This window comes from Monodelphis domestica, chromosome 3 (genome assembly GCF_027887165.1).
Source record: "Monodelphis domestica isolate mMonDom1 chromosome 3, mMonDom1.pri, whole genome shotgun sequence".
Lineage (NCBI taxonomy): Eukaryota > Metazoa > Chordata > Mammalia > Didelphimorphia > Didelphidae > Monodelphis > Monodelphis domestica.
The window spans coordinates 428,113,779-428,128,144 of record NC_077229.1 but is presented as its reverse complement, the minus strand read 5'-3'; the positions used below and the strand labels follow the sequence as shown (position 1 = coordinate 428,128,144).

At 33.7% G+C, this 14,366-nt stretch overlaps 1 protein-coding gene across 7 annotated transcripts in view; it reads right to left on the bottom strand.

The window, feature by feature from the left end:
- Positions 1-14,366, bottom strand: part of DCC (DCC netrin 1 receptor) — a 1,370,599-nt gene that overhangs the window by 116,201 nt on the left and 1,240,032 nt on the right. For all 7 annotated transcript variants that reach the window (XM_007486716.2, XM_056824442.1, XM_056824443.1 and 4 more), the window contains exons 20-21: positions 13,351-13,545; positions 3,331-3,363 (exon numbers count right to left, since the gene is read on the bottom strand). In XM_007486716.2, the coding sequence (XP_007486778.2) occupies positions 3,331-3,363; positions 13,351-13,545 (228 nt within the window). The remainder of the gene's footprint in view (positions 1-3,330; positions 3,364-13,350; positions 13,546-14,366) is intronic.

Genomic DNA, 14,366 nt, shown 5'->3' with positions numbered 1-14,366 from the left:
AAAGTCATTTGACTCCCAATTGCCTACCATTTACCTCTTCTACCTTGGAATGGATATTTATCAGTTCTAAGACAGAAGGGTTTTAAAAGAAAGGAAAATGGATTGAGTAAATGACATCTCTCTGCCTTCCATTAATATCATTCTATCTATACTAACAGTCATTTTATTTCTCTTTTTTTCCTCAAATAGTACTAAAACAAAACAAAAAACCTACACAGATTATTTCTGTTGTGCAGAGCTTGGCAGCACAAGCTCCTTGTGAGCTCTAGGATGCCTGCCACTATGCTTATCAGACAGTGTTGTCAACCATTGCTATCTTGTCTTATTTCCATCTTTGCTAAGCTCAGTTGCATAGAAAAATTATCAAGTATGAAGTGCTGTTTAACTGTAAGAGATTATTATAAAATAATTTCTTCCAGTTTATTAACAATATCTGGGAGCATTAATTCACTTCCTGCAGATTAAATTGTCAGTTCCCAGATTGTAATTCACTCCACTAGGTTTAAGGGCATGTGCTGTAAAAATGTTCATGAGCTTTCTATGAAGCTTAACAAGGTTGTATTATATATTAGGGTAACATTCAGAATGGGTGGGAAAGTGTCATAGTTTGGTCTTGGGTCAACAAAATATGTGAGATGTCCCATAGTTTTAAGCTTCAATTGCTTAAAATTGCATTAAGATTTTTGTTTCATGATGTATATGTTCATGTTCCAATTTCAAGTGTCCATCAGGGGGACAAGAGTTACAGTGCTTCAACCACAAGATGACCGAAGAGGTTAATGGGGGAATCGGAATCACTCAGCATCAGACTGTTCAGTGTCATTGCAAAGATCCCAGAAGCTAATGTGGTAGATATGCTTGCTTTGACCATATTTTAGGTCAACTTTCCCTTTTGCCTCTTTCTGTATCTCTAGCACTTAGCACAATGTCTGGTTCATGGTAGATGTTTAATAAATGCTTATTGATTGCTATTTCTTTAATTGCTTGCAATGGCACTTCATAGTACAATTAAAATAGTGCTTGTTTTTCTCTCCTAGTCATAATTGTCCTGCTGTATATCTATTTGTATTTCATTAGGAGAATTTCCTTCTTATCCTTACTGCCAGATTTTCTCAGGGAATATTTTTCTGAGTTCAAATTCAGCCACTTATCACAAACTTATCAAATTATGGATGGAAAGGAGGAGAGATAGTAAAATAGTGAAGAAAATAAAAATCTACTGTCTTGGTTTCAGAAAGCATTGGGCTTATAAGTTTCAGATCAATATTTTTTCCTATTTAAATTATTTTTGGGGAAGGAGAAATACTTGATCTGGATCTTTTCTGTTTTGGTTGTCATCCATTCAGAATATTGAAGTTGTTATGAAAGGAACATTATTTTTTTTTCCTTCATGGTCAGGAAACATCAAGTGATTTCTTTATAAGAATTAAAAGATCTATTTTGGAACCACCAAATTGCATTCAATTGATTGATACCCATTGACCTTCAGAATGACTTGAGTTGGATTTAAAATTTAAATTTTCCAAACCTGATATATTGTGTTCCCAGTCTTATCTGAAGAAAACACCAAGGGAGTTAATGTGTACTGGTCCCTTTTAAATCATATTGTAAGAAAAAAATTTAAAAATACTATTTTCTTCAATAGGTTAATAGAAATACATTAGCAATAATGATCCTCAACTCTGACTGTTCTCTGTGGATGCCTTTCTGAATTTGCAGTCAACTTAGAAATTATACTATAATAGGTAGGCATCTTGGCCCTAGAGAGTAGGCCATTGGCATAGGTGGAAACTAATTAGGAATACCAATAAATAGGTCTGTCATAACTTTGTTGTTAGGGCCATGTCTATCAAGAGAACAGTTGAGGGAGGGTTCTAGATAGTGGTGATACATACCTGCTTTCTGACAAGGAAATAAAAGAGAAAAAATGTTTCATTTGGGATTGTAACATCATTTTTCTGCCTCCTAATCAATTATTTTAAGCTCAGATTCAGATCGCACTATGTATAATTCACCCAAGTGAATGGATATCATCACAATAATCACTAATTATTAGTATTTTTCAGGAACATTACTATTTAATAGATGGAAGCCGTGGAAAATTTTTAAATAGAAGCAGTCAGAATAAAATATGTTTGAGGAATGATAATAATTCCTTTCTCACTTATCTTTTATATATTTTAATGACTTGATTTCTCTTCCCTTAAAAAAAAAAACATTTTTCTACATCTCAATGTAAAAGTATTGCATGAGGAAAAACAGTATATATTATCTTGAAAAAAAAGTATAATATGTGAAAAGATTCACGATTGCTCAAAAAAGGCCCAGATATTTTGGTTGGAGTTTTGTTACTACCCCAAAAGGGAGATTAATTTTCCAATTTCCTAATGAAAGCCAACTTGACATTAGGTCTCCATCAATTATGTTTAAAATAGACATATTCAAAGCAGAAAACACACCACGATCAGTAGTATCTTTAAGTTAAAGGACACTAAATAAGTTAATCCACACTGACAGGTAGTTACAAACTTACCCTCCTTGAAATACCCCAACACCCTGAAATGCAATAGGCATAAACAATCCTTTTCAGATACTATTCATTGTCAGTATAAAGAGGATCCACTCCCAAATGACCAAATGGCCTACAAATCAGAATAATACCAAACTCTGCTCTGCTCCCAGATTGATAAATAACTGTAACCTCATTTACCTTAATGTAGAATCACATCAAAGACATCATGATGACTTTTTTACACAACTTTTTGAGACAGGAAGAATACAAAGATGACAACATTTAGAGTTGAGTTGGCTTTCCATTCAAGGAATGGGAAAGTCTGTTAAAATTAACAATGCCAAAGCCAATAAAAGGTTGACTCTACTTTGCTTTCTTTTAATAAAGGGTGCTGATTGGGGAGAAGGAAAAATGATTTATGATTTTCTGCTGTGGCTACAGAACTTTAATCTATAGCTCAGGAAAGGGTGCAAGAGCAGCTTGAAAATTATGCTGAGCTTAATTATACTTAATGTGAATTATTCAGAAGTGCAGACAGAGACTAAAAATTTATTTCATACAAAGAAGCTTGACATTTTAATTGGTCCTTCAGAAAAGAGACAAAACAATTTCCTCTCAAGAAAATTTACATCTTCCCCATCAAAGTAGCAGCCTCAACCGAGCAGAACTTCATTAACAAGATTAATTATTGCTCCAGTGTCTGCCTCATCAGGTGTATAGCCCAGGTGAAAAGCAGAATGCAAAGTGACATCTGACATCATTTCAAACATATAGCATTGATTCAAATAGGAGAAAGTGACAGATTGAGGCCACTATACCTTGGTCATTAGCCATTTTGTCGGGGTGCTCCACTGTGAGAGAAAGAGAGAGAGAGAGAGAGAGAGAGAGAGAGAGAGAGAGAGAGAGAGAGAGAGAGAGAATATCATTAGATTTTGACAGCTCTAACAGAGAACTTGACATATCAAATCAATACTTTTTTTATCAGATTTTCATATCAAAACCTGTGCCCCATTCCACTAAAAATGTAATGATCTGGATTAAAGGTGATAGTTATGTTTTCATTTTAAAAGGTCTCCAAAGAAAAAGAAAAATCGAATCATTGTAATTTTTACAAAATCCCTAATAGTCAGCCCTCTACAACAAGAAACTTAATGGTGTTCATACCTCCCCTCAACATGATCCCAGAATAATTATCCTGAAAGTTTAATTAGAGGTGGAATTAGTAGGAAAAAATGAGAACTGAACTACTAAATAATTACCTACATAGAGAATATTAGGTCTGACAGATATTTTGCATTGTCAATGATCTTTATAAAAAAGTTTACCCCATTTCCATGATGATGCCTAATAATGTCATAAAAGAAAGGTACAATCTTAAACAAGTTTGATAACACTTTAGAATCTGTGCAGCCAGCAATATATTTTGAGTTGTCAGAGACTGAAATCATTTATGAGTATCATCTGGGAAACTATTTCTTCATCACTTGCACAAAAAAGCAGGTAGCTTTTTGGTTAGCAAAATTTAAGCCTAGAAGGGATAAATCAGAATCTCAATATTCCCTTTATAGAAACCTTATATGTACCTCTCTACCAATGTAGTTTCTCTGTCAGGTTTTAAGCTTCTTGAGGGTAGGGGCCATATATATATATATATATGCATGGTACCTAATTATCTAAAATAGATATTTATAAATATTTGTTTAATTGAATTAGATGGAATTTGGTGCAGCTAATATTAGCATTGCTTGTCAGGGTCTACTTCATTCTCTCAAGGTCAAAAAATAAGAGCTACCCCTATATCTTTGAGAGCCTCTGGTGTACCCTATATGAGTTAGCTTAGTTGCTTAGGGCATAGATCTAAAAATTAGGTTGTTAGGTTGATCCTGGCATGTAGCTTTGGGCTAAGTCACTGAATCTCTTTTGGCCTTAGTTTCCTCACTAATAAAATGAAATGATTGGACTGTGTGACTTCTGACACCTTTTCTGGTTTTAAAGCTATGTTCTATATGCTAGCTATGTTTATGTAGAGAAAGATGCTGTTTCAGGCTCACCTATTTCATTTCCACCCCAAAGAGCTGCCTCATAAAGTATGCCCTTGGTCACAAGGAGACCAGACAAAGGAAAAAGGATGGACAAAAGCTCCTTTCAAATTAATAGGATATATGTGTTTGCATGACAAGAGAACAGATTTAAGAATTAGGTAATCCATTACTTTTATATTAGTTTTTCAATGTCATGTAGAAATAGTAAAAGAAGAGAATTTTGTAGCAAAATATGGTTTCCATTGAATCATGAGAGACGTTTTCTGAACAATGAACTACTCTTTAAAATAAGTTTTAAAGATATACATAAAATTAGATTTGTATTAAAACTGGTTTTCTTACTAGATACATTTTAATTAGATAAATCACGAGGCCATCTACCTCTTATTCATTTTCCTCATCGTCATTCAAGAGAGATTATATTTGACTTTTCCTTCTGTCATGAAATATAACAGTGTTGCCTTATTGGCTAGCAATTTCCTTGGGGAGACCACAGAATTTAATTCTCATTTTGTGTCCTTGAAAAATAGAGATTTCTTATGGCACAAATCAGAGTATGCTACTATTCTCAGGAGAATCACAATAGCAGATAACCCAAAAGATAATGGAAAAGTACATGGTATGGATAAATAAGTCATAGCATATTGCCATAGAGCTTTGGGAACTCATAGTAGAGAAGGATTCCAAAAACCATAGAAAAGATCTTTTTTGAATCAGGGCTGTGTCATCTAGTGTGTTTGTTATTTTTCGAAACTTTGTGTCATCTTCTAATGTGGCTAGCATACCATCTATGCTTTTTCCAAGCTACTGGGTAAAAATGTAAAACAACATAGGGTCAGACAGGGATCAAGTAACTGTTATTTCTACCTTTGTAACAACTCCCAAATATGCCTTCTTTTCTCCTTTGACACTGGAACCATTCTGGTGCCAGTCACTTAACCAGTTCTGAACCCACTAAACCATACTATCTCAAACCTTTCCAGATGTTCTTCAAGAATAGCATTAAAAGCTTTGTGCAAAGCTTTGTTAAAATCTAAGCAAACCATATTTACAGCTTTCTTCTTCTCCTCCAGCTTTGTAACCCCATTAAAAAAAATAAAGAAATAATGTGAGACTGACATCAATTATTCTTTATCAAGTAACGCTGACTTTATATACTAATTGATGTCATTTCTTCATGTTTATTAACCATTTATTTATTATATTCTAGGATTTATTAAAATGAAAGTCAAGCTCACTGGATTACAGTTCTCAAACTATTTTCTTACTTTAAAAATCAGTATTATTAATTATGTTTTTGGCAAATGGCATAAAAGATATCATCAAGGATATCTATGATTATAAAATGAAAGATCTGACAAAGTTTTCATCTTATTTTTGTAGACAAGATGCTGATATATAGGATATATTCCTCTAAATTTCAGGAAAATTTAAACTAGCTATATGGCTGGCTCCAAGAGTTGTCATAGCTATTTTAATGTTGGTTTTGACAAAGGTCTTCATTTCAGTACCAAAGGATTCTGTACTTGGACTTGTGGTGTTTAACATTTTTAGCAGAAAAAGGCAAATTATCTTTTGAAACAGAAAGAGGGGAGGAAAAGATGGATAATTCAAGTGTCACAATGATATCCACAAAGTAAGAGCCAGATGAATACCTTTGATAAATGGGAGGAACTGTTATAGAGGATTTATGTAAAGACAGATACAAATCTAGCAAATGAGATAGAGGGAAAACCTACACTAGAGATCCCAGAGACACTGAGATATCAGTGAAGAGATAAGGATTTTTGTACCCCAATACAGCACCAGAGGTCACTTTGCTGCCACAAAAGCTGCTTGAGGTAAAAGGAAAATAGGGAACAATGTCTTAGACCTCTCAATGTTTAAGTGGTTAAGAATATTAAAGATACATTCAACAAGCATAGCCATCTGGGGGTACCCTTACAAGATTTTCAGCAGCACATACTCATTTTAATGGAAATATGTGTAGATAGTAAAAGAAAATCTGTTCTATGTTCTTCATTTTCATTATTCGCTTTTCCTTTTGTCTTCAGCATAGTGCATTCATTATCCATAGACTTAACTAAAAAGGTTTTTTTTTTTTCCTACAGAGTGACTAGAATTAATGTGCATTTTAATGGAAATTCCATATTCACTGTAACCTTATGGCTTTTTTCTGTAGTTATTAATGGCTGTCTTGATATAACTTTGATTTTCTTCAGTTAAAATACCATACTCTAGTGATTATTGTTCCAAAGTAGAACTAAACAAATTCTATGATTTAAATTTTATTGGAGTAGAGAAAAATATTTGCAGTTTGTGCCAAAATTTGTCTGTTTCTGTCACTTGTGAAGATGATATAACTACTCTCACAGGTAAAATAAGGTAGTGATTTTATAGGATCATAGCATTAGAAGGTTTTAGAGACCTTAGTCTTTCTTTTGTCCTATGACCTACTTTATGGGTGAAATGAATTCTCAAATTAAGAAATTCATTTTACCAATATGTATCAGGACATGTTCTGTAAGATTAAACTCAAAGAGTTACCCAGGGCCCATGACATTTAAATGATTTGCTCAGTGGTTGTCAGAATATGAAATTTGAACCCAGTTTTTCTGATCTGGAATCCAAGGATCAATCTACTATTTTCCACTACATCTTTTAGAGAATTTCTTCCATTCCCCTCATTTTATAGATGAGAAAACTAAATTCTTAACAAAGATAAAATGACTTCTCCATATCATAGAATGAAATAACCAATTAACTTCATGACTAAAGACTTAAAGCAATATAGTATAATAGAAAGAACAATGGGGAAGGAATTTGGAGAAGTCTCAAGCTGCCTCCAAATAACTGAGTAAAAATTAGCAAGTCACTTTTCTTCTCAGAACTTCAGTGTCTTCCTCTGTTACTAAGTGGTTGGACCACATTGGTTCTTAAGCCCCTTTCAGATATCACCAATTCTGACTTTTTGACTATAAATACTTTGTGACTATTCCAACGCACTTGCAACCCAATGATATGGGTGGTAGGACTAATAAAGTTCTATTATCTATTATCCTTCTAAAACTACTTGCTCTTAATGGCTGCTTATAGACTCTCCCTTTTTTACCATCACTCAACAATTTCTCATTTGAGCTTGATCATGTCAACTTTTTTATCATCCTTTGGAGATCCAAATGATTATTATCTATTGTACACCCCAGTCCCTACAAAAATCCATTCCCTTTTCTTTCTGAAGAAGTTTCATACCTGACTCAGTCTTTCTCTACTCCCTAACACCTGGATTTATGCTAGGGGACTTCAACATTGCTTTTAATGTTCCGTTAAACACTCTAACATACCAATTCCTTGACTCCTTAAATCCCATGATCTAGTCTTCCACTTTAGTCCAGTCACACAGTACTGTTATCATCCCAGATCTCATCATGATTCAGATATGGTTCATTTCCTTGATCCAAGGTTGGATATTCCTTTAGCAGACAATAATTTTCTATCATTTTTTACACACACTCTCTCATTCCTCTTAAATATTTTCTTTGAACTCATCATCTTTAATATTTGCTTATATATTATCCCTTAGTATTTTCTAAGTCCAATAATTTGACTACATTTTCTTCCTTTCTCAAATGGCAGTTCAGATGTACAGCATCTTCTACTCACAAATACCTTGTGCTCTTTCCACTGCCACTCATTCTTTTTAAAACTGCAGCCCTAGATTACTCTTCTCCATCCAACTCTTCTATTCTTACTCATGTGTTACTAAACAGATCTAAAACACTAAGGTGATTCATGTTATTTAAATTCTAGGAAACTCTCATTGTTTCAAGGCAATCCTTTTATTCCACCCCCCTTTGATTGATTTCCTCTCCTACTTCCCACAAGAAATATTCTAAGATATTACTTCTATACTCATACTTCCCAAAACTCTTTACTTCCATATCCTCTCAGATAGCCCTAGAAATCTCTTAATTTTGAGAGAAAATTGAGATAATTTCCTGTGAATTATTTATTAAAACTTAAACTTAAAAATAGGTGATTTGCATCTCTTTTTATTTCTTCCTTTCCTCCCATCTCTGACAATAAGATTGACATTCTCCTTTTCAACATCAAGTCATCTACGTATGTCTTTGACTCTATCCACTTTTTAATTCTTTAGCAGATTACAACTCATCAAAACAATTATCCTTGCCTATTGTTTCTTGATATTTTCCTTCCTATTTATTCCTTCCCAAATTCACTGAAACATGCCCAAACCTTCCCATTCTAAAACAAACCATCAAACAAATCTCAGTTTGTCTACTAATTCCTTCAAGAGATAGACTTGTATTTCTTCTTCCTTTTGCAACCAAAATCTTAGGGGGAAAGCAACAACAAAATAAAAACTTCTAAATCAGCTTTCTCTCTTCTCTTTTTGCAAACTGACATCTGACCTCATCATTCAACTGAAACCTCCAGGCAAAGTTACCAATTGTGTCTTAACTGTCCAATGTGTTGGCCATTTAAAAACCTTTATCCATCCTTATCTCTTTGCTACATTCAACAGTGTTGACCCCTCTTTACTCCTGAAAACTTTTATATCTCTCATTTTCTCTGACATTGTTATCTCCTAGTTCTCTTTCTACCTGCTTTCCTGCCCCTTCCAAGTTTTCTTTTCTGGTTAACCATCTATTATCATATCCCTTAACTATGGATATATTTATATATGGATATATGCTCTAGATGATCTTCTTTTCTCTGCATATTGTCTCAGTAAATTAATTAACTGTTAAAATATATTCTCTATTCAAATAAATCCCAAATCTACATATCCAGACCTAATACCTCAAGTTCTAGTTGTGTATCAATAATTATCAACTACATATTTTAAATGGACACCCTGAAAATGCCGTGAAGTTAACATGTCCAAAAGAGGACCCATTAGCATTCTCTCAAACATCATTCTCAACCACTTTCATATTTTACAATGGAATAAAGTATCTTTTAATTTAAAAATTATAAAGCTGCTATTTTCTTAACTTTACATTTCCTTTGCTATTGCCAGAGATGATGATGGTCTAATTCACTGAATGTTAAAACATAGCAGATCAAACTTAGTTTCAGGAGATTATCTTCAAGTGGGCTAACTGTTAAAAAATGGACTTGGCTTATACCTGTGTGAAAGCACAATTATAAAGGAAATACTGGCTTGTATGCAACATTTCTCAATCGACCCCTTTTAGTTTCCTGGTTTTAGGATTGTATATGAGTCTCTCAAAGAAAACAAAGGAGGTTGCATTCTGCTAAAATAGAGGATTACTAAAACAGCTTTGTGAGCTAAATTCCCTTAAACAAGAGAACAACTGAATGAGTTTCTTTGAGGTTGATTTAAGCCATTATGGCTTCACATTTCTTGTGATGGATGATTTTTTTCTGCCAACAGAACATTCATTATGATAAGAGACACACAAGTTACCCACATGTCCCTTGTTAATTATCATTAAGGACAGGAATCATCAACATTTTTGCATAATTCAGAATGGACTCATGACTTCAGAAGCTTTTTCTTTCCCTTTACCTTATGGGTTAGAGAAAGATTTGTAAAAATCCCCTGACTATTATTGAACATGACATATTTAGGAGGGCGAACATTAAACATTCATATCAGAGAATTGGATTTATTCCTTGTGGACTATTACAAGATATAACAAATTCCTAGATTTATCTTTTTGGTATATTCTGATATTCTCATCTCTAGGAATCATTTCCCAGATGAATTTTAATACCTTTGGATAAACATATTTGGATATGGTATCCAGTTCATTAAATAATCTTTTGGGGTTGGTTATCTATCTCTGCTTGTGAATTTTGTGATATCTCATTACCCTGCCTGCTTATTATATTTGGATGCCTTGATTCATTTTAAACTCTCCCTGAGATCTTTTAGTTGGCACAAATTGTAAGCATGAAATTAAGCTGGCACCCATCTAGGTGATGGAGATGAAGTGCTCGCAAAGTACTATCTAGTCACATTTCATGGTAGCAGAATGCATAACCAAGAATATTCTAATAATTCATTTGGGGTGAAAACTGAATTGGTCAGATAATTCCTAAAAACCTGACTAGAACATAAGCTCAAAAGAAATGTATAATTTTTTTTTCTATTCCATTAGTTACCAACTAACTAGCCAAAGAAAACCTCATGCTACTTTATTAAAATTTGTCATATGGAAAACTCTGGGTTCCATTTGAACATCTGATTGTGTGTTTTCTGTGGACAAATAAGTAGGTATCAAAAGCCAGGGTCATGTTGAGTCTATTTGTACATGTCTCAGAACTATAGGTTTTCCTCATCCATCTCCCTTAAGAACAGGGGAAAACTAAGCCATGCACTATGCATGTTATCTGAAGCTTACTTTTTGGGAAGCCAAATAATTGGGTGAAGATTTCATCTAATCATCATCTTTTGCTCTTTTCTATTGATTTATGGTTTTATGAAATTTACTTTCACTCAAAAGATTTGTCAGGGAGATGGTCTATTTACCCCTACTACCAAAAAGAAAGCTAAGAATGGTCAGAAAGATTAAATGACAAGTGTTTAGGGTTTTAACCACCACTTTTCTGACACCATGAGATTAATTTCCATGAGTAACTGGTTATATTCTGAAATTTTAATTCAGATCACATTATTAGGTACTGCCTCCCTTTTTTACATGTTTGTTTGATTTTAGTTTACTGAAAGATCAGAAAAAAAGTGAAACATATAAAAGAACTTGAGACAAACTCTGTTGAGGACCTTGGAGTGTGGGGTAAGAGGATAATTTCTCAGAGAAAAGTAATGAGAAGATCTGGTTATAAGCAGAATAGAGCTAAAGTACTAACTGATGATAGAAATGAGTGAGGTACATTATTTCCCAGCAGCTAATTTGAATAGGATTGCTTTGGGAACATTTGAATGTTCTAATGAGGAAATTTAGCATCAAAGAAATACACTGGGACTATTATATAATAATGTTTTTTCTTCCATATCAAATAGAAATAAAGATTTTGGTTTTCTCAAACCTATATTCAAGCTAGTTCATTTCACATGAAGATACTCTGATTTGAGGTTTTATTACTCAGATTAGATGATAAACATCAGAATGCAGATAGGAGATCAGAGATGCTAATAAAAGAAGCTCTTTCCAGAAGTTAAGACACCAGAAGCCACTGGAACTGAGAAGCTGACAGAAACCAATACTAGCTGACAACTTTCTGCTTTTGATGTACGAAGTGGATCTGATTGGAGGGAAGCTCTAATTTTTTAACAAGAAAAAAAAAAGTTTGGAGGAAAGGAGAATCCTCTGCAGTGCTTGAAAAGCTGACCAGGGCAAGGAATCCCTTCTTCCTTAGCATAACCTACTGCTTGAACCAGGAAACCTCTGAATAAATTTGTCTATATTTCCCTTTAGTTCTCTGTATGTGTCAAAGCTTTTCAAAAACAAAAGAAAGTTCTGTTTAAGATGATTTGTACCACTTAGGATGATTTGAGGGGGAAAACACCAATGGAGACTCAAGAAATATTGCTATGTATAAAGATGTGTTTTTCTCCCACACCTGGAGTTGACCTTTACGGTGGTCATTGACAGCCTACCTCTGTGAACCTACTCTCCCAGGCTTGCCAATGTGAGTTCAGGTTGGGTTGAGGGAGTCAGATTAGAAAGACAAGAGTGGCTTCTGGTGCTACGTCAGGGACCTTACCTTCTATATTCTATTTTGTCTATGTATCTATGATACTATTTTGTATCATAAAATTATACACATAAAACTCAAATAGGTCTAACTTGTAAGTTATCCAAGATGACTTTTTCTATCTCTGTATCTCTCTCATTTCACATATGAGGAAAAAGAAGCCAAGGAAGTTGAAGTGACTTGCCCAAAGTCATGGAGTTATTAAATTCAAGTCTTGGGACTTAAAATTCATCACTTTTTCCCACAGCACTATGTATGGTTTTGTAAAGGTCAAATATGCCTTTTTTAAAACATATTTGTAATCATAAGGCAAGCATATTTCACCATCATCTAGTGAAATTTCAAAATGTTTCAGGTATCTATCAAAAGATTAAAAGTTACTGAATTATCTTTGCCTCTAGAATCCAATGCAATAATTTTCAGGAACAAGGGCTGATATTGAGAACTTTTCCTCGTATGTTGACTATGCTTGGGCTTTTTTTTTTAAGGGCATGTTATAGCTGTGCTCCTTCAGGGAGCTATTTTTATTCCATAAAGCATGCAGCACTTTTCTCCAGAAATTATACAGTAAGAAAATGTTCTGTGTTGCCCCAGTTGCCTAAAATAAACACATTACTTCCATATGAAATTTTCTGCCTTGCCTTTTTCAAAACTTTCTTTTTCCTGCATGGACAATAGACCCTGAAAGAAAACACTTAAAGTTGGTTCCATTACAACATTCACATAACTCATTGCTTTTCATCTTTATCCCTTTACATAAAATGGTTGATGGATTTCATTATATTTTGAATGCAGCCAATACACATGAAATCAATACAAAAATTCCAAAAGGACTCTAAATGGAGAAAGTAAAGTTAAGTGTGTCTGTCTCACTGGAGACTGCAGGGAACATGACCATACAATAGATCTTTCTTTCACATTTTGGTTTTGGCATAAAGGGTGCATTTCAATTTTACTGAGAATGTTCATCACTCTTCTGCCGCTACCATAAGTTTTTATGGAGAACACTTTCTAAAGCTCTCTCTAAAATGACTTTAGAAAAATATTATAGAAGTAGATTGTTGATAATAGAAATAAGTTTCAAACCTTTTAATGTTCTGAAAACAATGGGGTCAGAGAGAGGTCCCACTCCTTTGGAATTCCGGGCTTGAATTCTAAAGTAGTACACAGTGTCAAGGTTGAGATCCATAATTTGATGAGTCAGTCGATCACCACTGATTGATTCCATAATCCAATCATCAATTGGTGTATTTTTGTCCAAAGTATAGAAGAGGATATAAGCTGAAAAATATAAAGTGTTAATACATGGTGGTCATTTTAGTTCAAAGCACATTTGCTTCCCAATTATCATTTATAATGTTGATGGTATATTAGAAAATATTGTACAGTATTATACTTATAAGTAATGATTTTCATCCTAACCCACATATATCATTGGATATATCAACTAATTCTGTAACAATATTAATATTTCCAAGAGGAATTATTAGAAACAAAAATATTGAATAAATTTCAAAACAAATTATACAATGCTAGTCATAAATTCTGGTTGTCAAGTTTGTTTGTAAGTATCAGGAAGACGAAAATAGGTAAATATATGGATGACAAGGTTTTCATGCTTTGACTGTAAAGGGATATATTTGCTTTTTGTTCCTCACTATGTCATATACTTAAACGAGTTTCTCTCTCGAGCCCAAAGTACTGTAGAGGAGGACAGGGAAGTTCTTTAGTAAGAGAGGCACTGTGACAAATTCTTTGTGCAACAAAGTAAAATACAAAACAAGCTAGTCTTATCTGACCTTCTGTTCTTTTAGTAATTAAGGAAGCATGCTGGAAAAGAGGGAAGAGAATACATTGTACTACCTATTACGGTTAACTGAAAGTACACTAAGTATTGTCAGCAAGCTTCCTTCAGTGGCCAATATTTAGTGGTTATAATATAGAAATAGACATCCTTTCATCTTTGTGGTAAAGATGAAACCAGAAGACAAAAAGAAGTTCCCTATAAATATGAGGGTGGATCACTGATCTTCCTCAGACTGCTGAATAATGGAATGGGTTTTATTATCTATCCAAGTTCAATCAGAAACATTAATTTGGGG